The sequence below is a fragment of the Budorcas taxicolor genome, chromosome 9, assembly GCF_023091745.1.
Source record: "Budorcas taxicolor isolate Tak-1 chromosome 9, Takin1.1, whole genome shotgun sequence".
In the NCBI taxonomy this organism is placed as follows: Eukaryota; Metazoa; Chordata; class Mammalia; order Artiodactyla; family Bovidae; genus Budorcas; species Budorcas taxicolor.
The window spans coordinates 80444270-80466708 of NC_068918.1; the positions used below are offsets into that span (position 1 = coordinate 80444270).

General features: G+C 39.4%; 1 protein-coding gene across 1 annotated transcript in view; it reads right to left on the reverse strand.

Annotated features, from left to right (window-relative positions):
- SYNE1 (spectrin repeat containing nuclear envelope protein 1) overlaps positions 1 to 22439 on the reverse strand; it is a 408382-nt gene that overhangs the window by 100006 nt on the left and 285937 nt on the right. Inside the window, exons 110-122 of the mRNA XM_052645623.1 lie at positions 21874 to 22006; positions 21307 to 21489; positions 19533 to 19682; positions 18204 to 18380; positions 17608 to 17763; positions 12743 to 12898; positions 8982 to 9152; positions 6613 to 6746; positions 5789 to 5993; positions 3950 to 4132; positions 3254 to 3400; positions 963 to 1117; positions 363 to 510 (exon numbers count right to left, since the gene is read on the reverse strand). Coding sequence (XP_052501583.1) covers positions 363 to 510; positions 963 to 1117; positions 3254 to 3400; positions 3950 to 4132; positions 5789 to 5993; positions 6613 to 6746; positions 8982 to 9152; positions 12743 to 12898; positions 17608 to 17763; positions 18204 to 18380; positions 19533 to 19682; positions 21307 to 21489; positions 21874 to 22006 — 2098 coding nt within the window. The remainder of the gene's footprint in view (positions 1 to 362; positions 511 to 962; positions 1118 to 3253; positions 3401 to 3949; positions 4133 to 5788; positions 5994 to 6612; positions 6747 to 8981; positions 9153 to 12742; positions 12899 to 17607; positions 17764 to 18203; positions 18381 to 19532; positions 19683 to 21306; positions 21490 to 21873; positions 22007 to 22439) is intronic.

Sequence of the window (22439 nt, forward strand, 5' to 3'; positions counted from 1 at the left end):
TCTGCTGATGGGCATCTAAAACTCCCAATTTTAATTTATTAAACATTTTTGACCAAAGTGTAATCTCTAAGCAACTAGCCTCAGAAATGTTAGTGTAGTATGTCACTCAACTTGGAAATTATCTTACCGTAATTCTGACACGATACCTTACAGGGTATTGAAGCCTGTCCCATGCTTATAACCAATCACATTTTGGGGATTAAGATATCAAAACTTCAAGCTTAAAAAAGACGAAAAAAACATGGCATGCATCTGAGCAGACTCAGTGCACTGTATAGGACTTTCTTCCACACGGCACTTTGCAGCACCTTCCAAAGGCCTAACACTGTTTTATCAGCCAAAACAGTACTGGCATAACTTACCTCATGTGCTCTCTGCTGCTCCAAAAGATGCTGATAATTGCCTGAAATCTCTACTGCTAACTTTTGTTCCGTTTGAACTAGGAATTCCATCCATGTTTCACATTTTTCCAAGAAAGTCTGATGTTGTAGCAAAAATGACTGTAACTTACTGACAGAACAAAAGAAAAAGAATGACAATGTTGCTGCTTTTTTCTTATGCCTGTAGCACATAAAACTAGATTAAATATTCTCTGCCTACAATTTTAATTTGACCTCTACAAAGCTCTCCCATGAGGTAGTAAAGTGTTTTAAAAAATAAAAAGAAAATCGAAGAAAAATATTTTAGTGATAAAATTATATATCTTTTACATATTCTTATATAAAGGGTTTCCTTGGTGGCTCAGAGGGTAAAGCATCTATAAAAGCTTTATTTTTTGATAAAAACAAGATTAAACATTCTTCACTACATTCAACATGGGAAACCGTATCACAATTTGAGTTGCCCACTTTTAGTTCAAATTTTGTATCACTGGAAGACCTCGAATGTATAAATATACACAAATCATGAACTTATCTGTATGGCTATTTCAGAGTGGCCAAAACATCTCTGGGTTACGCTACCTGAATCTTTCCGTAGTCTGGGAGGAGATCAGAGCCCAGTGCCGATTCAGATTCTGCACCCTTTTGATTTCTTTATCGTTCAGGGGCAGCCTGTATCCAAGCTCATTGAGACGGTCTAAATCTGGGACCATGCTGCTGAATTTCAGCATCTGTCCCTGGAAGCAAGAGGCAAAAGTAGGTTCAGCACCACAGTCAGAAAAGGCAGAGGACTTTCAGAGTGGACAGTGAACTTCTGATTTCAGGGAGAAGCTGGTCTTTGGTCTCCTCTGCATTTCTAGGCACCCACTTGCCATCTCCAGAGTCACAAAGAAAGCAAAACGGCATCTCCCCAACAGCTTTCAGTGCTGCTGCTGCTACTGCTGCACAGCGACCCGCTGTCCTCTATTGAATGCTTAGTAGTTTACGTGTGTTACTGACTTGCATCACTTACTCAGCGGTAATGCTTGCTTGAACTGATAAAGGATGAAAATTGTGTTGATGACTGAAAAAACTTATTTCCTACCCTTTATATGTCATTTATCTGTGTTAACCTGCTCCATTATTATTTAATAATAATAATAATAGTTATAGCAGTAATAGCTAACATTTTTTTGAGCCCTTATAAACCAAGCACTGTTGCAAGAGCTTTACAGATAATAACTTGTTTTATCCTCAAAACAATTCCGTAAGGTAAGAACCACTACTATTCCTGATTTCCAACAAGAAATATGAGGCACAGACTCTTTAAGGAAATTGCTTAAGACCACCCAGCTCATGAGAGAGCCAGATAAGCAACACTTGATGGGTTCTCCCTGGATACAACACAAACTCACTTAAACTCTGAAATTACCATGTGTCATCTCAAGGGCTTCAGCTTTAGTTTCTTGACCCCAACCCCAAAGTTGGTGAGATTCAGCTGAGAAAGCAGTCTATGCTTTCTGGTCTCTTTTGCCCTTCCACACACAGGACAAAGCTGCCTGTCCTGCCTTTTCCTGTGGGCATTCTTAACTCCATCGAGGAAACTGGCTATAGGAAGAAGAAAAGGTCCGGCCACCTTTGGCTGTGTGTGTTTCCACTTTATGTGCTCTGAAAAAAGGCTCATAACCCCGAGAGAGAATAAATTTTTCCAACTGTCAAAGCCAAACGCAACCTGTTAGATGCCAGAATTTCCACAGGTACGTATCAGCAGTGAACAAAACTGACATGGTGCTCACAGAGTGTAAGACACTATTCCAGTAGCAGAGAGAACAGAAGTCAGTTAATCATATGAGTGTCATTAGAAGATACAATGAAACTCTGAAGAAAAAGAACAGTAGGTCTGACAGTGTGTTGCTGGGGAGCCTGATCATGGACAGAAGGGGAGGCTTTCTGAGAGTGCCATTGAACAAAAGGACCAGGAGTTGATTCCTTTTGGTGGGCATGGGGTTGGTGGGGATAAGGAATGAATTCCAGGAAGAAGGAAGCCAGGGCACATCCTGCCCAGAGACGCTGGGAAACATCGCAGCTCCCAAGTGGCTGGAGAGTGACATGGACGGCGGTGAAGATGAGATCCTTAGGAGGGTGGAATCTGGGTATTTCTCGTTTTGATACCTCACCACATCTTTACCCTGAGAGCAATGGGAACCCACAGAAGGTTTAACCAGAGGGATAATATAATAATAAAAATGGTCATGTCTATTGTATTATTTTACTTACTTTAATATAGTTCATAATTAAGTAAATCCCTGCAAAAGGAAAAGATCATTGTAGCACTATGGGTTGGAGGGAGAGAGAGAGAGAGATTTAAGGAGGTCCATGGAGGTTGGAGCTTGGCCTTGGCCCCCGAGAGAGACTGGGCAACTTGAACTAGGAGCGGATGAAGGTAGCGATGAAGCTGAAAGGTTTAACATTGACGGAGGTCGTGGACTAGGTGTGAGGAGGGACCAGGGGGAGGAGGAAGAAGAGTGAGATGCAGACAGGCACTGCTCCTGGGGTCCCTCATCACGGACCATGGCATCTGCTGTGCTCACAGACATCAGCCCTCTCAAGAGAACAGGAAGGAGAGCTGGCAAGAACTCTCTTGGGAACAAATGGCAGGCCTATGTCAGGAGTTCTGAGTTACCCTTAAGATTCTGAGCATAGAATATAGACCTGGGGGACCTTCCTGGCACACCAGTGATTAAGACTCTGCAACTTCACTGTAGAGGGCATGGGCTTGATTCCCTGGTAGAGGAAGTAAAATTTTAAACAATTAAAATGCACATGCTTGGCCAAAATAAAAAAAGAAGAAGAAGCAGAAGCTAGATCTGGGACAAGGATTTGAACACATTTACCTTCAGCTCCTCCATCCTTTCCTGGATGGTCGAGAGGTCAGATGAGTGGCTAGGGTCCTGCCCTTGTAGTATTTCTTCAGCTTCTACTATCCAGGTCTCCAAAGCTTCTAAACTCTTGGTAAAGGTTTCATAGTCAAGAACGCCAGCCTTTGTTTCCACAAAAGAAAATTGGTATTTAGAAATCTAGTGAAAGGGCAAGTGGATGTTAAAATTATTTTTCATATTCTTGTGTCAAATTGCCATTCTCCAGATGTCATTTCTAAAAAGACAAGGTTGCCATGATTTACACTTTCTTCTTTGTATTAATGTAATTTTCCTAAAGCTTAGAATTACTTCTATGTACCATTAATTAACCAATTAAAGTTTTTTAAAATACATTATCAAGAGAGATATATTGATTCTTATAAAAGCTGATGTAAACATGAGTGTTAACATTAACGTTACTTAACATTTATTAATTGAACACATTTTACCGTGGGACAAATCACTGATTTTAGGGCAAAATTATATGATAGAGAACAGGGCAAGACTACCAGCTTTCCTTGACACCACTGGAACTTTCAGATTTGTTTCTTTTTAATTTTTTTGATCTTGAAGGAAACATTGTTTTGATGATGGAAGTTCTCCTTTTCCTATTTACCCCTAGGTTTTACAGGATGCCTAGTTCATCACACCTGCCGAAGATAAGCTCCGTACCTGTAACGCAGTCTGCTGTTTGCAGAGAGCCTGTTCTAGGGCACGTGATTGTTGCTTCAAAGAGAGCCAATCGGACTGAATGGCTGATGCTGCCGAAGCATCCACTTGTTGCTTGAGTTGCCCTCCCAGCTCATGAAGAACTACAAGAGAATCCTGAATAGGCCCCAATCCTTTGAGGAGGTCCTGCAGAAGATGAAAATATGCTCATCATGAAACAACAGGTTAAGTGTACTCATTATTGTACACAATTACAGACACTCATTCTTATTTGTCCAATTATTACACTAAATAACCTCTCCCTGCAAGGGGGAAAAAAAAAATTAAGAATTGAATTCCATTTTTAAAAACGTGTGCATTACCATTAAAAAAGTGCTATTCTGATTATAAAAGCCACATAGGTTCCTTGTAAGACATAGAGGAAATGCAGAAAAACGTACTTAAAGAAGAAAAAAAAAATTATCTACAAGTAGAGCCAATTACTAGAAATATTTTGGCAGTTTTGTTGTTTTTTTCCCTTGCCTCTTCATGTAACTGATATCAAGTTGAAAATCCAGTGCTGCATTTTACCTTCTAGGACTTAATAGTAGACACACAAGGGAGGAGCTGCGTGTGTGTGGTCACACCATGGTGGTTACAGTACCCCCCTCCCTGGCCGGTGGGCTCGGAAGCCTAGGTACGGCTCTGTGGGTAGCAGCAAGGCTCCATCCTTTTCCGCAGCATCTCTTGCCTCCATGCTTTGTGGGACCCCCGTATATACTCCAAATCACAGCTGGTGGAAATTCCCTCTTTCAGTTCCATCTACCACTTGGGGACGACAACTGACTGGTTCTTCTCTACCTGTTGCTGATGACTCACAGATAGATGGAAAGAGCAGAGCCTGCCTGGGGACTTCAGTGAGAGGGGAAAAACAAAGGACAACTTTAAGCCTGACAGAGAGATCTGAAAATTCATAGCCATCATTTGGCGCCCTTGACTATAAAACAAGATCTCTCAACTCAGGAGGATTGAAAATGGAAAATGACAAATCTCATAAAGATGAGCTATGTGGAAAGAGGAAAAAAACAAAACACTGAATTAACTTTACGGTAAAACTTAAACTCTAGCTTTCAAGGGATTATTCATTTTTCATGTGAAGGCCTTAGAACGAGTTAAACTTTTATTTATATGTCTTTTACAACCTGCCTAATTCTAATAAACTGATTTGGGAAAGTTTATAAGAAGGTCTTTGAAATAAGTTCATTAAAATAAAGACACAGGGCAAACAGTAAGAGGCATGTGATAGGTGAAATGAGAGAAGAATAATTCCTGAAAACTTTAAGTAGGTTATTGGCAGCTGCAGTGAAAAAGAGAAATATTAAAAAGCTATTAAAAAGAAGTATACTCATAAATCAGGAGAGAAAGACTTCTTCTTACCATTAAATTCTTAGAAGAAATTATTGTGTTGAGGCTTACATAAGAGATAATGGCCCCAACTGGATGATATCTTTTAACAGTGGATTTTTAAAAGATGTAACATTACTTTTCATTCAGTCATTTCTTATATTGACCATCTCTATAAAATAGAGATCCTGAGCCTTTCACACGGACTGTATTCCATTAGGAAAAATGGGAAAATGACTCTTTAAAAAGAAAGCAATGGGAGGGGATCTGTTTAACTCTGATACATGTGCAACTGGTTCTGAAAACCTAGCAGGCTCTCTGATATTTGAAACAATTATTTTTGGAAAGCTGTCCCACATAGAGCAATAACAAAAGCTTACACACAGCAGCACTCGCTCTGTTAAACTTGAGAAGTCTAAGCCTGGCAAGTTGAGAACTCGCGATAGTTCTTGAACGTACATTGCAATCTTGGATCCAGGTGGCAACTTCATCATCACCGATGTCCTTGTCGGTGGCTGCCTTCAGGAACTCATTGGTTCGTCCCTCCTGTTGTTGAACTGTAGCAGCACACTGTTTGAAGTAGTCCTTGTATCTCTGCCAAAGCTGAAGTAGGGCCTTGCTGGCACGCAGCTGCTCGGCAATCTCTTCCAGCAAGTTATTCCATCTGGAAACGATAGCCAACACTCATGGGTTGATTCCCACCTCTCACCAAATGCTGTTATTTGCTATTTTATTTTTCACGATCCTGGTTCATGTGAATATGGAAATAATGCAGATGTCTTGTTTCTATTTAACGTAATAAAAAGTAACATTTCACAGTCATATTTCAAGGGTAGATAGTAGAAAAGGGGTCAATCTTGGGGTATATTGCAGTTATAATTCCTTTCCAAATGTCTTCACTGCATTTGTGTGTGTGTGTGTGTGTGTGTGTGTGTGTGTGTGTGCAGTCATAGCCTGCCAGGCTCCTATGTCCACGCAATTTCCCAGGCAAGAATACTGGAGTGGGTTGCCATTTCCTTCTCCAGGCGATCTTCCCGACCCAGGGATTGAACCCAGGTCTCCCACACTATAGGCACATTTTTTTTTACCAGTGAGTCACCTGAGAAGCCCCATCTTGACTACATTTGTTTCTCCTTAAATTCATTTTGTGAAAATAAAAATATTAATAGAATAGAGCCTATAAGGCTCAAGTTCAAAATGTTAGGGTTTTAATTGTATCGTTATTTATAATTAGACTGTGATATAAATAATGAGCAACACTGTAAAACCAGTATATTCCATACCTCATGTTGACTTCTTTTAGTGTATTCGTAAGAGTTTCTGTCACAGGTGGGTGACACTCTTTTAAAAGTTGATTGGTCACAGAGCCAAATTTCTGCAAGCTCTTTTCCTGTTTTTCTAGATCATCTTGAAGATTCTGCCCAAAGAAAAGGCCACAGATGACATGCTAGAGTCTAAAAATTTGAATGATCAAATTTTAAAGCAATATAGCTGCTTTCATACAATATGAAAATATGCACATAAAATACATAAACTGTGACTTTTGCCCCAATGTTTCATAGCTTTCCTTTAGATAATCATTTTTCCTTTTTAATGAGTTTCTTCTTGTGGGTGTGAGGAGGGACTCTTAACAGTTGAGCCTTGGAGTGGGATGGGTAATTCTGCCAGGAAAGTTCACACAGGGAACCCGTGTTCATCATCCAGGAGGAAGCCGTGGGGCTGGTGGGTGTGCAACCTGGCATATCGTGGTTCTCTTTGCTGCTCAAGATCAAAATCCAGATCTGTATTCTATCACTTACTGAGAGCTGCTCTACCAGAAACTTCTGACAATGACAGTTTAAGGTATCATAGCTTTTCTGCACGCGTGCATGCTCAGTTGCTTCAGTCATGACAGTCTGACTCTTTGCGCCCCTGTGGACTGTAGTCCGTCACGTTCTTCTGTCCATGGGATTCTCCAGGCAAGAATACTGGGGTGGGTTGCCATGCCCTACTCCAGGGGATCTTCTCCACCCAAGGATCAAACCCGAGTCTCCTGCGTCACCAGCATTGCAGGCAAATTCTTTACACACTGAGCCGCCCAGGAAGCCCCATAGCTTTTCTGAGTACCATCTAAGTTCTAGCTCTGAGTGTTCTTCCTTGCAAAGAATCTTTATTATACAGGTTATAGGCTTGGCGGAGTCTTCTACCAAGAACCAGGGAAGGATATTTCCCAGGAAATGCTGAAGTGACAGATTCAGTTCTTAGTAAAACTCCTCAGGGAAATCAGGCTGCAAAAATCCACCCCTACCTGACACTGCTTTCTGGTCGCCATCAAATCAAAACACGAGGACCAGACCCTGAGTCCTTTCATATCTTAAGATAGAAGAGGTGAAACAGAGTAGGCTAAATTAAAAGGTGTTTCTCCTCAAAGGTATAAAATGTGTTTTTAAACTTACTAGTCTCAAAATTGGAGAAGGCAATGGCAACCCACTCTAGTACTCTTGCCTGGAAAATCTCCTGGGCGGAGGAGGCTGGTAGGCTGCAGTCCATGGGGTCGCGAAGAGTCAGACACGACTGAGCGACTTCACTTTCACTTTTCATTTTCATGCATAGGAGGAGGAAATGGCAACCCACTCCAGACGGGGTAGCCTGGTGGGCTGCCGTCTGTGGGGTCGCACAGAGTCAGACACGACTGAAGCGACTTAGCAGCAGCGGCAGCAGCACCAGTCTCAAAATAAGTTTTAATGATTTTTAGTATTTACAATAATTATTTAAGGTTTCACATGTAACTATACATAACTCATTTTATCCTTCCTGCCTCCTGCCTCCTGAAAAAAGGACATTATCTTCAGCAAGTCTGCACATCAGATAGATCAGCAACATATAAACTTTGATTGCCAAATGAGAGATGTAAGTCGAGGTAAGGAGGGTCCATGCTGGGCTCTTGCTGACCCCTCATCCCTTAGGCCTGCCATGTCCATGCCATCAGCTGCACTATTCAGCTGGGGAGAAAGATCAGTAGCAGGTGAAGAGTGCCCAGTGCCCAGGAACATAGGGGATGAGGGTAGCAATCAACTGAGGGCAGTGGCCCGAGTGAGGAGACTGTGCTTTTTAAGGCCAACAACAGTCATGTTCTTCTGGATGAAGGACATGATAACAGACACACAGGAAACAAAGCAGAAAGTGCTAGAAAATGGGGATGATGTGTACGCATTGGAGAGACAACTGACATTTTGCTGAATGCAAAGAAAATAACTTAATGGTTTAACAATTTACTCTTTTGCTATTTTTCTTTCTGTCTTCTTTTAAATCCCTTAGAATATGTTTAGAAAAGCAGGATTAAAAAAAAGAGAAGGGGAAGACATAAAAGGCAGTGATAATAGATACAGAAGATGGATTTGGGTATAAAGTCATTTGATAAAATACATCCATCAGGATATATAATTTAAAAAATCATTTACTTATATACCAGCTATTCCAAAATCTGGTATCCACAGGTAAGTTTGATTATGTAACAAATAAAGTAAGTAAAATTAATTTTGAATATTTTGAAAATAATTAAATGCAAACAATATAGACCAACATTCCAGCATGATGTTTGAATTTGTTCACTTTAAAAAAAAATTTCTCCAATTAAAAGGAAGGCTAAGGATGGGGTCAATTCACTCCTTACCTGAAGACTGTCCACCTGAACTTGCACAGCTTCTAAAGAGCCAGTGAGCAGACAGAATCGAGAAAGAGAGTATCGGGCCTCCATGAGGCAACTGTTTATCTCATCAAATGCCACTTTATGGTGGCTCCACTGGTCAAGCACAGATTTCAACAGGATCTTGAGTTGGCCAACCTTTCAGAGGACAGAGACTTCTTATAATTGCATACTATTTTACATGATAAAATATATATTCCTTTGGTGGAAAAGACATTAACATTTAAGAACTTCACTGGGGTTTCAGACATTGCAAGTAAACTCAAATTAAAAAAAAATTATACATTAAAACAAAAAGTTATAAAATATGTTTTTAAAGTAAAAATGTAGCAATGTTGAAATTTAAGCCTTTCATACACGTGATCACATAGTCTAAACTAAAATGCTTAAAAAGGTTACACATATAACCTTGACCTATAGTATCAGTTCAGTTCAGTTCAGTTGCTCAGTCATGTCCGACTCTTTGCAACCCCATGGACTGCAGCACACTAGGCTTCCCTATCACCAGCTCCTGGAGCTTGCTCAAACTCTAGTCCACTGAGTCAGTGATGTCATCCAACCATCTCATCCTCTGTCACCCCCTTTTCCTCCTGCCTTCAATCTTACCCAACATCAGGGTCTTTTCAAATGAGTCAGTCCTTTGCACCAGGTGGCCAAAGTATTGGAGCTTCAGCATCAGTCCTTCCAATGAATATTCACGACTGATTTCCTTTAGGATTGACTGGTTTGGTCTCCTTGAGGTCCAAGGGACTCTCAAGAGTCTTCTCCAACACCACAGTTCAAAAGCATCGATTCTTTGGTGCTCAGCTTTCTTTATGGTCCAACTTTCACATCCATACATGATTACTGGAAAAACGACAGCTTTGACTAGATGGACCTTTGCTGGCAAAGTAATGCGTCTGCTTTCTAATATGCCGTCTAGGTTGGTCATAGGTTTTCTTCCAAGGAGCAAGCGTTTTTTAATTTCATGGCTGCAGTCACCATCTGCAGTGATTTTGGAGGCCAAGAAAGTAAGTCTTGTCACTGTTTCCACTGTTTTCCAATCTACTTGCCATGAAATGATGGACTGGATGACATGATCTTTGTTTTCTAAATGCTGAGTTTTAAGCCAGCTTTTTCACTCTCCTCTTTCACTCCCATCAAGAGGCTCTTTAGTTCCTTTTCACTTTCTGCCATAAGAGTGGTGTCATCTGCATATCTGAGGTTATTCATATTTCTCCCCGCAATCTTGATTCCAGCTTGTGCTTCATCCAGTCCACACTTCTGCATGATGTACTCTGCACTTACGGTAAATATGCAACGTGACACTATACAGCCTTGATGCAGTCCTTTTTCAGTGTGGAGCCAGTCTGTTGTTTCATGTCAGGTTCTAACTGTTGCTTCTTGACCTGAATACAGATTTCTCTGGAGGCATGTAAGGTGGTCCAGTATTCCCGTCTCTTGAGGAATTTTCCACAGTTTGTAGTGATCCGCACAAAGGCTTTGGTGTAGTCAATAAAGCAGATGTTTTTCTGGAACTCTCTTGCTTTTTCTATGATCCAATGGATGTTGGCAATTTGATCTCTGGTTCCTTTGCCGTTTCCAAAACCAGCTTGAACATCTGGAAGTTCTCAATTTATGTATTGTTGAAGCCTTTCTTGGAGAATTTTGAGCATTACTTGGCTAGTGTGTGAGATGAGTGCAATTGTGTGGTAGTTTGAACATTGTTTGGTTTTGCCTTTCTTTGGTAGTGGAATGAAAACAGATCTTTTCCAGTCCTGTGGTGACTGCTGAGTTTTCCAAATTTGCTGGCATATTGAGTGCAGCACTTTCACAGCATCATCTTTCAGGATTTGAAATAGCTCAACTGGAATTCCATCACCTCCATTAGCTTTGTTCATAGTGATGCCTCCTAAGGCCCACTTGACTTCACATTCCAGGATGTCTGGCTCTAGGTGAGTGATCACACCATCATGGTTACCTGTGCCATGAAGATCTTTTCTGTATAGTTCTTTGGTGTATTCTTGTATAGTTTGTATAGGCATATTCTTTGTATAGTTCTCTTCTTAGCATCTTCTGCTTCTGTTGGGTCCATACTGTTTCTGTCTTTATTGAGTCCATCTTTGCATGAAATGTTCCCTTGGTATCTCTGATTTTCTTAAAGAGATCTCTAGTTTTCCCCATTGTATTGTTTTCCTCTATATCTTTGCCGTGATCACTGACGAAGGTTTTCTTATCTCTCCTTGCTATTCTTTGGAACTCTGCATTCAGATGCATATATCTTTCCTTTTCTCCTTTGCTTTTCACTTCTCTTCTTTTCTCAGCTATTTGTAAGGCCTCCTCAGACAACTATCTTGCCTTTTTGTATATTTTTTTCTTGGGGATGGTTTTGGTCACCACCACCTGTACAATGCGACAAACCTCCATCCATAGTTCTTCAGGCACTCTATCAGATCTAATCCCTTGAATCTATTTGTCACTTCCACTGTATAATTATAAGGGATTTGATTTAGATCACATTTGAATGGTCTAATGGTTTTCGCTACTTTCTTCAATTTAAGTCTGAATTTTGTAATAAGGAGTTCATGATCTGAGCCTAGAGTATCTATATACATTTATATGAATATATGTATATATTTATTTTTATAATATGTATATGTATTATATATATTGTTTATAAAATATATCGGAGAAGGGAATGGTACCCCACTCCAGTACTCTTGCCTGGAAAATCCCATGGATGGAGGAGCCTGGTAGGCTGCAGTCCATGGGGTCGTGAAGAGTCAGACATGACTAAGTGACTTTACTTTCACTTTTCACTTTCATACATTGGAGAAGGAAATGGCAACCCACTCCAGTGTTCTTGCCTGGAGAATCCTAGGGATGGCAGAGCCTGGTGGGCTGCCGTCTATGGGGTCGCCCAGAGTCAGACACAACTGAAGCGACTTAGCAGCAGCAGCATAAAATATATATATATAAGTGATAAAAGCTCAATATATTTAGTACCACCATTTAGGAAACATATTAACTGAGTGTTTTACATTCATTAACTCATTTTATCCTGGTAACAACCTTTGAGGTAGATGGAATCTTCACTTATCTTACAGATGAGGAAACTGAAGGATGAAGAGGTGACTTAGACCTAGGTGTTAGCTGCACAGATAGGGACAGAGGTCAGATTCTAGTCTATCCTGAAATAGGGCTGACAAGACTGCTGATGGACTAGAGGTGGGTCTGAGAGAAAGAGGGGAATGAAGAACGACTCCAAGGGTTTCAGCCCATGCTACTGGATGGGTAGAATTGTCATGAACTGAGATGGCAGAAAGCGTAGGTTTGAGGGGGACTGATGGGAGTTCGGCAGGAAGCTTGAGATATCTACTGGCCATGTGAGTGGAGATGTTGATAGAGGACTTCCCTCTGTGTCTGTCCCTGACTGAGTTTAGCGGAGAAGTTCAACCTGAGTATACACATTTGAGAACCATCTGTGCCTAAATGGTATTGATAGACCCGGAATAGATAAGATTATTGAGAAAGGAATGTCCATAATAATGTTAATTATAGGAAACATCTGAAGCTAGACTCTTTTTGAAAGGTTAACAAAGTGGACTTAACAGTATAAATACACACTGTTTAGATTCAGTGATTATTTCTTCAGTTACTTTACGAAAATCAAAGCCCACGTCACATTCACATTTGGACACAAGATGGTAAGCGTGGTCTTGGAGCCAACTCTCCACAAGCAACATTACCATGTGGTCTAAATTTGCCCAAGTTTGGTTGAGCTCCTGAAGCGTGCTCCTGACAGTGCCAGAGACTTCTTCTTTCTTGTTCTGAACCAAAGCAAGTCCATTCTGCTCAATTTTCTCTACCTCTTTCTCTTTTGCTTTAATCAAGTCTTCCAGATCCTAAAAGATGAAGAAATAGTCATCTTAAATTATTCTGTTATGGAACTCCGGGGTGCACTGAAATTGAGCCATGATAGTCTCATAACCCAAAAAAACCTTTTACTAATCCAAAAAGCTTATTGTTCTCAGGAGAGGGCTGCCAGAATGATATTTCTTCCTACATTTAACTTTTTAAAATTCTCTTCTCATTCCATGAGAGGTGAGTGTAACTTAAAAAATACAAAATTTGATTACATACTAGATAAGGAAATGGCAACATGGAATTTTTTTTCAACAAGCTACAAGGAAAGAAATATACATTGGAAATGGTAACATGACTTATATCCTTAAATGATTATCTTGCTATTGGAAAAGGTTCACAGTCCTAGCCTCTGGGATGAAATGCGATAGAATGGTGTTCTGGACCCCAGTATCTGAGATTTAGCTCCACTTCTGTGACCATTAAGTTGAGCCACTTCGTGCAAGTGAGAAACTCCCATAGGGTCTCAGTTTCTTCAAATGAAAGAAACGAGAGTCTCCATTAACCTCCCTTTCTCCCTAAAATACTCTGATTCAAGTGATTCAGAAACACTGTATGGGCTTTTTTTCATGAGTCAATTCCTCATCTTCCTTAGGATTTGCATTTATAATGGTCAGCATGAAATGTCCGGGCTTCCCTGGTAGCTCAATTGGTAAAGAATCGGCCTGCAGTGTAGGAGACTGCCTGCAATGTAGGAGATCCTGGTTCAATCCCTGAGTCAGGAAGATCCTCTGGAGAAGGAAATGGCAACCCAGTCCAGTATTCTTGCCTGCAAAGTTTCATGAACAGAGGACCCTGGTGGGCTATAGTCCATGGGTTCATAAGAATCAGACACAACTTAGCGACTAAACCATCTCTACCACCACCATGAAATGTTCTAAAAAGAAAATGAGATGATGATAGAGAGGTCATACTTAACCATAATCCTAACTCATATTTTAAATTCATTAGAAAACTTTGAAAGCACCTTGAGCCAGGTTGAGACTGCTATCAACATTTTATGGATGAACAAGTGAGAGATTTAAGTCATACAACCTGTCTCAGGTCACAGAAAGGCCAGAAGCAGAATTAGAACCCAAGACTTTTGAGCCTACTGACTCCCAGCCCAGTGCTGAAGGCGGGTCATTGGATAGGAGTCATGGAGAAGGCGTAAACCTATGTTGGGGTGATGTGAGCAGCTGTAGTATACGGAGACCTGGTTGTATGATCATATTCAGAAGTACATCCCCAGAACTAGGTATGCAGATGTGTAGGCCTTGGGGCTCAGAATGAAGAAAACTGAAAAATATTTTAAGCTTGGATAATGTCTCCATTCTGTGAAAAAGATTTCCACCTCCCTGTCATGATCCACACATGGATCAGTCTTGGGTGGTGGTATGGGTATGGGTAGGGTAATGTCCTGGTCTCTGTTACTTTAAATGTGCCCCTTTAGTTTTTGTTTCTGTGTGGTCCAATCTTTTCATCACTCTCTGTGTGTCTGTGTGTGTGTGTGCCCAGTTGCTCAGTCATGTCCAACTCTTTGCAAACTCAGGATGGACTGTAGCCCACCAGGCTCCCCTGTTCATGGAATTTTTCAGGCAAGAATACTAGAGTAGGTTGCCATGCCCTCCTCCAGGGGATATTCCTGACTCAGGAATTGAAACTAAGTCTCCTATGTCTCCTGCCCTGGCAGGTGTATTCTTTAGCACTGTGCCACCTGGGAAGCCCTTGACCTTATGTACAAAATAGGAATAATAATACACTTGGCTCACCTCAAAGAGATAACATTGGATAAATATATCTATGAAATCCTTTTTAAGCTGTTAAAAACTAGGCAAATGTAGGATTATTATTTTATTTAGCCATTTGGTAATTTGCCTTGCTTCAGTGCAAATTTATTTATTTTTCTCTCCTTAATTATTAGGAAGCTATTTTTGTCTTGATGTATTAATTAGAAGTTCTTGCAGTCAGTAGCCTAAAGAGATAATTTTTGTTTTTAATAACTGGCCTTTTATTTACAATTTATAATTTTGCCAGTCTGTTGACAGCTTTGATAATTAACCTGAGAATGAACATAATGATTAGTAGGGTTACAGGTCCTATATACAGTGAAGAAAACATAATCAACTTTACTATTTAAGGATTTTTTTTTCTCTACTTCTCTAAAGGATTACATAACCAAATAATCCTTCCAACATGTCTTTAGTATTATTCTAAAATTCAACCACTAGAATTAACCTTATTCTCATTTATCCATAGATGTTAGTGTTTTAAGTGAGCAATATTAAATAAATGATCCATTGCTTAGAAACACATCTCAAAAGTGTCCTGCACATTTATGTTGGCATAAAAGCACAACCCAGGAGAGAAACAGGAATGAAATATATATTTTGTGCAAAACAAAGGTATGTTTTCATTTCTCTCCAATAATAATTAAAAGATGACTCTGTTTCTGATCAATGAAGGGAAAAGCCAAAACTAACACTTTTTGCAATAATAAATCATTCTTAACTTGGGCTAATTCAGAAATATCAGTTTTTAGGTTGGTTTGAGTTCATAAATTACTCCTGGAAAAGTAAAAAAATATCCAAGACCTTTTAAACAAAATAAAGCTTGAATCCAGTCACCATTGTAAGTATGCTGGCTTGAATTCTATACTTTGGTCCAGAGGAAAAATTTCTCAAGAATAACAATAAATTTTCACCAATGTTTGTGGTGCTGTCAGTGGAACTTGCCAGTTAGGCTACTGTGATTTATCTGTGATACCCCAAAATAAATGTGGGCTACTTTAATTCTGTTTTTTTTTTTTTAATGACTTTTCATTTGAAATCATGAATTGGCATTGGGTGAAGTCCTTTCAACCACACATGAAGCTTTCTTTCTGACACTGCCTGGTGTGACCCTCTGGGAGACTAAAATTTGGGTCGGAAAAGGAGTAAGACTTGGTCAAGTTTCTGCTATATTTTCCATCTAGCAATCTCTCTCTCTCTCTCTGTTAAACAGAAGACATTACATAAAAAGAAAATGGAAAATGGCAGAAGAAAAGTACATTAAGGAGAACAAAAAATAGCAAGCAAGAAAAAAATAAATGAGGAGAAGGAAGAAGGAAAAACAAAGGACAAGGAAAGCTAACCTATAATTTCAGTCTTTCCATAGTCAAGTTTCTTACAACAAGGTCATAAGGAAGCACTCATCTTTCTCATGTTCATTCTGAAATTATGTTTTAATTTTAATAAAAACACTTGAATTGAGGAAGTCATCCTTCAAAGTAAAATTCTGAAATTCTGGCTTACTTGTACATTTTAGAATTGATAGCCTAAGTTAAAAACACTACTGGACCCTGGAAAATTGGAAGGGCAATGAGACTAGCTAATGCATGTTTCTGGTCTTCCATCTTTTACACAACCATCTTATTTTGCAGGGAGAGGGGTTTGGGGGTGTGTGGGGGGGGCATGCCACAGGCATGTGTGACTTTAGTTACTTGCCCAGGGATGGAACCAGTCAGTGTCCCCGGCAGTGGAATTGCTGAATCACCAAGGAAGTCCCTACACACCCATCTTATGATGTGAAGTTTTTTCAAACTATTTCTCTGTATGATAGTTTCCTTTGCCATTTTCATGCACCCTCAAAATTGTACTTCATTAGCTTGTCAGCCCAGTACAAACGCCTGTGCTCTTTTCTGAACCAAAAGGCTTTGATTGAGAGCTTAAATATATCTCTTTACATATACCCCCGCCGCCCCCCCGCCCACCCCGAAGAAAAAACATTGTTTCAAGGGAAGATCATTAGGAAAGGCCTTTCTTTTTGAAAGCTGAAATAGAAAAACAGATTCGAAGGAGCATTTCTGTAGAATTGCTTCACAGTTTAGTCTTCAACTATCCTTAGGAAATACCATAGAGAACCATCACAGCTAATCTGTAACACATAAATTACTAAATTATTTTTTTTAATTACAGCATTAACTGTAATAGCTTATATTTCTTTCATATAAACAAGAACCCCTAAGGAAATATTAAGGAGTCCCAAGTCACTGGAAAACATTTAGTTAGCCCACTCCACCTGAACCAACATCCTTATCACTAACTGCGGAATAAGCAGGTGCTGTCTGGTCTTGCTGATGGGACACAGTAGTGGGGGCAACACTGTCCCCTGGGAAGCACTGCCTCACTGGAGTTGAACCAGAATTCAATCAAGCCTCTAATGCTGACTTCCATTTATACAGGAAAGACAGGTGAGAGAAGCGCTTCTTAAGGAAGTGTGTGTGTGCGTGTTCAGTCGCTTCAGTCCTACCCAATACTCTTTCTGACCCCAAGGACCATAGCCTGCCCTGCTCCTTTGTCCATGGAATCTCCCAAGCAAGAAAACTGGAGTGGGTTGCCACTTCCCACTCCAGGGGATCTTTCCGACCCAGGGATCAAATCCGAGTCTCTTGTGTCTTCTGCCTTGGCAGGTGGATGCTTTGCCATTGTGCTACCTGGGAAGCCCGAATGATCAGTATGGGGGGTTAGAACCATTCTCTATTCATAAATTCAAATTTATAAAAAAAGGTGGAAAAAAACCTACTAGGTGGAAAAACATTATAATTCATGTAATCAGAGAAATTTGTTACCAAATGCAGCATTTTTTAATATGTAACTCTCAATTGTCATGACTTGCAAATGTGGCATATGACATCAAACTGTGAAGGGTGCTTGTCCGCCACTGAAGTTACCTGACAGTCTTTCATCGCGTTCTGAACTGAAGCCTGGTCTCCAATGCGATGCTGTTGTTTCAGTCTCTCTTCCTGGGTTTCAAACCATGTTTTCAGACATTGTACGTTATTTTCATACTCTGACCAAGATTCCAATAAGCCTTCCAACAACTGAATCTGAACAAATATAACAAAATTTGCAATTTTGTTTTAGAATCCAATTATTGGCAGATCACTATTTCCTTCAGATTAAGAATTCTTAAAAAAAACCAGTCCATTGTATCTATGATTAAGAATGAATGTTAAAGAGTGTAAATCAATGACTATTATCGGTAAACAAGTAAATAACTTAAGTCAACTTTGAAGCAAAGGAAAAAGATATTAAGACCTTAAATAAAGGAAAACAATATGAAATATTCAAAGAGAAGAGGGTACAGAGACAAAATAATGAACAAAGCTGAAGAACAGTTAAAATGAAAACCTCCAGGATCTATCCCTTCAGAAGCAGTCCTATGCCCAGTGGACCCATACTACTTTGTGGAATGAGTTTCCTTTACCAAGTATACCTGTTCTTGGAGTTTTCATGAAACATGGACAACAAGGAATGCTTGGCTCACCTTCTCAGTGACCAGACCCTGCAGGATTTGCCAGCTTTTATTCATTGCTCCAAGTCGCTCAGCAAAATCAGTCTTGTCGCTGCGTTTACTTTCCACATCCTGACTGCTGATCTGTAGCACAGACTGGTTCACAAAATCAACAGTCAGTTGCTTACAGTTAATGTCAATCTGAAAACCCTGAAAAGGGAGAGGAGAAAATAAGAAAATAAGGTTATATGTATACATTTCTTATATGATTTTATACATATCAGCTTCCTTGATAGCTCAGTTGGTAAAGAATCCACCTGCAATGCAAGAGACCTTGGTTCAATTCCTGGGTTGGGAAGATCCGCTGGAGAAGGAATAGGCTACTTATTTCAGTATTCTTGGGCTTCCCTTGTGGCTCAGCTGGTAAAGACTCCACCTGCAATGCGGGAGACCTGGGTTTGATCCCTGGGTTGGGAAGATCCCCTGCAGAAGGAAAAGGCTACCCACTCCAGTATTCTGGCCGAGAATTCCATGGACCTTATAGCCCATGCAGTTGCAAAGAGTTGGACGCGACTTTCACTTTTTTATATTTTACCAGGTGTTGGAAAGCCTTAAGCAAGCTTAAGATGAATATTATCACTTCCATGATTTTAGTCCAACTGACACAGTCTGTATATATTAATATAATCTATTATTTTCAGAAGTTGAATATATATGTAAATATGCAACATATGAATATACTGAACATAAATTGATTTTATACATTTTGAATGTATAAATATATCGAATTTAAATTTGTGAAAATTTGAACATATAGATATATTGAGTATAAATATGTGTGTGTTAGTTGCTCAGTGGTGTCTGACTTTTTGTGACCCCATGGACTGTAGCCCATCAGGCTTCTCTGTCCATGGAATTCTCCAGGTGAAAATACTGGAGTGGGTTGCCATGTCCTTCTCCAAAGGATATTCCCGACCCAGGGATCGAACCCAGGTCTCCTACATTGCAGACAGATTCTTTACCATCTAGGCCATCAGGGAAAACTTGAGTATAAATATATATATTTTTTAGGAAGAGTAAGTAGAATTGGACAAACTATATAATCCCACTATATAATATAAATAAATTATAGTATTTATTTTTATGACTTCTTAAAATGACACAAAATCTTATTCAAAATTTTGTCCTAATACCGAACGATGCTCCTATGCCTATAACGAGGGAGGCAGTCTTCTTACTATCGGAAACCTCTCTGGTCACTATATTTCAGACCTGATTTCTATAACTTGAGTTTTTAAGTTTCCTCCAATAAAGCAGTCTTAAAACACAAAAAGCCAGAAACAAACAAGAATATTTAATTACCTTATATTTCTGAAGGTACTCATGAATTGTCTTGTAACCGATGGAATTTTTAATATTCTCTTCATCCTTTTGAATAACACTTTCCATAAGAGAAATCCAAGTCATGACTTCAGAAATGGCGTGGCGAGAAGGCAGTTTATCCATTTGGAGCTGCTCATGTCAGAGATAGAACAAGTCACAGTGTTAAAATTCAAACTGATTTCTGTTAACTTAAAATTCTACTAATTCCTACTAAAGTACCAACAGAATAACACTTCTTAATGACATTTTTGGCTATTAACCTCGTTAGAAGCTGGAAATTAAACATCAGGCAAACACTGAACAGTAATAGTCCTCATGTTCACTTGACATCGAATACTATAAACATTGTATTAACACTACCCAATTAATCAAAACACCAGCAAGAAGAAAATATTATTCTTATTTTATAGCTAGTTTTATGAGTATTAAAAAATGTAACTACAAAACATTCAACAGATGTATTTTATTAATTATCTTGTAAAATCTCTGTGTATTACAACTCAGGAATGTTCAAAGAAGGAAGAAAAATACCACCACATGACAAACTATCATTTTCTAGATTTTTGGCACTGATATTTGTTCCGAAGAGTATAGCCAATTTCCTCCATCTTTCACTAAAATATACTTAGAATCCTGAATCTTCCTTAACATATCAAACATTTATGCAAATACTTAGAAGGATTGGGGGGGCAAAAGCAATCATTCAAAATATTTATGGACTTCTAGGTAGTGCAGAAAGATATAGAAGTCAATGTGAGATGTTTCCTGCCCTCTAGAAATGTTCAGCCGCTGATTAGGAGGGATGAGACGTTTATATGAAACACGCCTTTTACACAGTGATGAATGTCAAAGAGAGATACAGATAAAATAGCTGGGAAGTCAGCACTAAGAAGCCTATTTCCAGATAAGGAAACTGCTTACTTTTCCTTACGCTATTTGTTGCATGTCAGCTCTATCGTAGGTAAGATTATAGGTCTTTTACATATACTATTGGGCTTCCCTTCTGGCTCAGCTGGTAAACAATCTGCCTGCAATGCGGGAGACCTGGGTTCAACCCCTGAAGAAGGGAACAGCTATCCACTCCAGTATTCTTGCCTGGAGAATTCCATGGACTGTATAGTCCATGGGGTCGCAAAGAGTCAGGCACAACTGAGCGACTTTCACTTTCACATATACTATTATTAAATCTTCATAACTATTTACTTTTTGAGAAAGGCATGGTCACACTCATTTTATTTATGAGAAAACAAATAATTTAAACATGGACAGACAAGGATTCTAACACACACAATAAAGAAGCCATTGGAAGACAGGGAATTTGTAGATTGGGCATTTGTAGAAATATTCACTCTTTTCTTAAGACAGGGAATTTGTAGATTGGGCATTTGTAGAATCATTCACTCTTTTCTTTTTTGGGGGCATGGGGCACATTGATTTACAATGTTGTGTTACCTTTTACTGAAAAGGAAAGTGAGTCAGTTATACAGGTAACACATTCACTCTTTTTCAGATTCTTTCCATACAGGTCATTACAGAATATTGAGTGAGGGTCCCTGTGCTATACCACAGGTTCTTTTTGGTTATCTATTTTATGTCTAGCAATATTAATATGCAATATAAGGGAAGACATAAAAGACAGGGTGTCCAAGACATAGCTGATTTAAATTTGTGAGCAAAAGCAGATAAATGTACTTTTCCATCTAATACCATTTACATCAGTTATGAACAATTAAACTGATGATTATTTCTGTACCTGGTGAAGCTTTTCCTGTACGGCTGGAATATTTGTCAGCAGGTCATTCCACTGGCCATCAATGTGGGACAGCTCAGAACGCAAGGCAGCTGTGTCCACTTTCTTTAATCGAAGAAGCTGATTTCCAGTGCTCAGAACAGACGATTTTAGTGTGGACTTGGCATCCACCTCTTTGGAAAACTCCTAGAAGAAGTACCAACAGTCAAATCAGGATTAAGTAGCCAGACCTTACACTTACGGAAAGAGACTAACTTATTACATAAAGTTTTTTCTTTCCATCTTGAAGGGGAGTGGTGATATTAAGCACTCTGAGGAAAATAAAAGCAACAGGCCCTTGCCCTGAATGAAAGCCAACCTCCCTTAGACACTACTCTAAAGAGGCAATGTGGAGGCTTAGTATTTTGCAAAATGACTGAACACACAGAGTTAACAATGACAAATTCTCTATAGCTTGACTTACTACTATATCCATGGATAGCTGATCTTTTTACTGGTGTTAAGTCAGGTTTTACCTAAAGGCCTGAAAACAGTAAAACCAAATCAAATGCTTTAGATTCTTAAGCTTACCAGAAAACCATTCAGGTGATCACGGACCATTTCCAGTTCTTGTGGGACTGTCACAGATTGTTGAGTCCAAAATTCTAGCCTGTCTTTTGCAGACTGTAACCAGTGGATTAGATCTGCAGATTCACTTTGATATCTGTAAGGATAATAATAAGCCTATTAAGTAAACATCCAATCCCAACTTTATGCTAACCTCTGTTGTTCGCCAATGCTAATTTTAAAAGGAGACAGGTCAGGATTTGGGAGAATCATGCCCTGGGCGGACACTCTCAAATTCCCTTCTCTTAATATCCATACCTTAAGAGGGTCAGTCTCGCTGTGTTTCAGTATTCCCATGTCTAAGCTGAAAATTAAAAAAATATCTTTCTCCTACTCCTTCACATTGAGGCTACCTACTGAGAAAATATTAGATGATTGTTGAAGTTCTTAGACATAAAGGTGGCATAAAAACAAGGATTTCGTTATATAAAATCAACCTTCCACCTCTCTTGATTACCTTCTATTGCCCTCAAGGAAAACTCAATCTTTTCAAAACACACTCTCTCTTCTTTCTCTCCTTCTAAGATTTA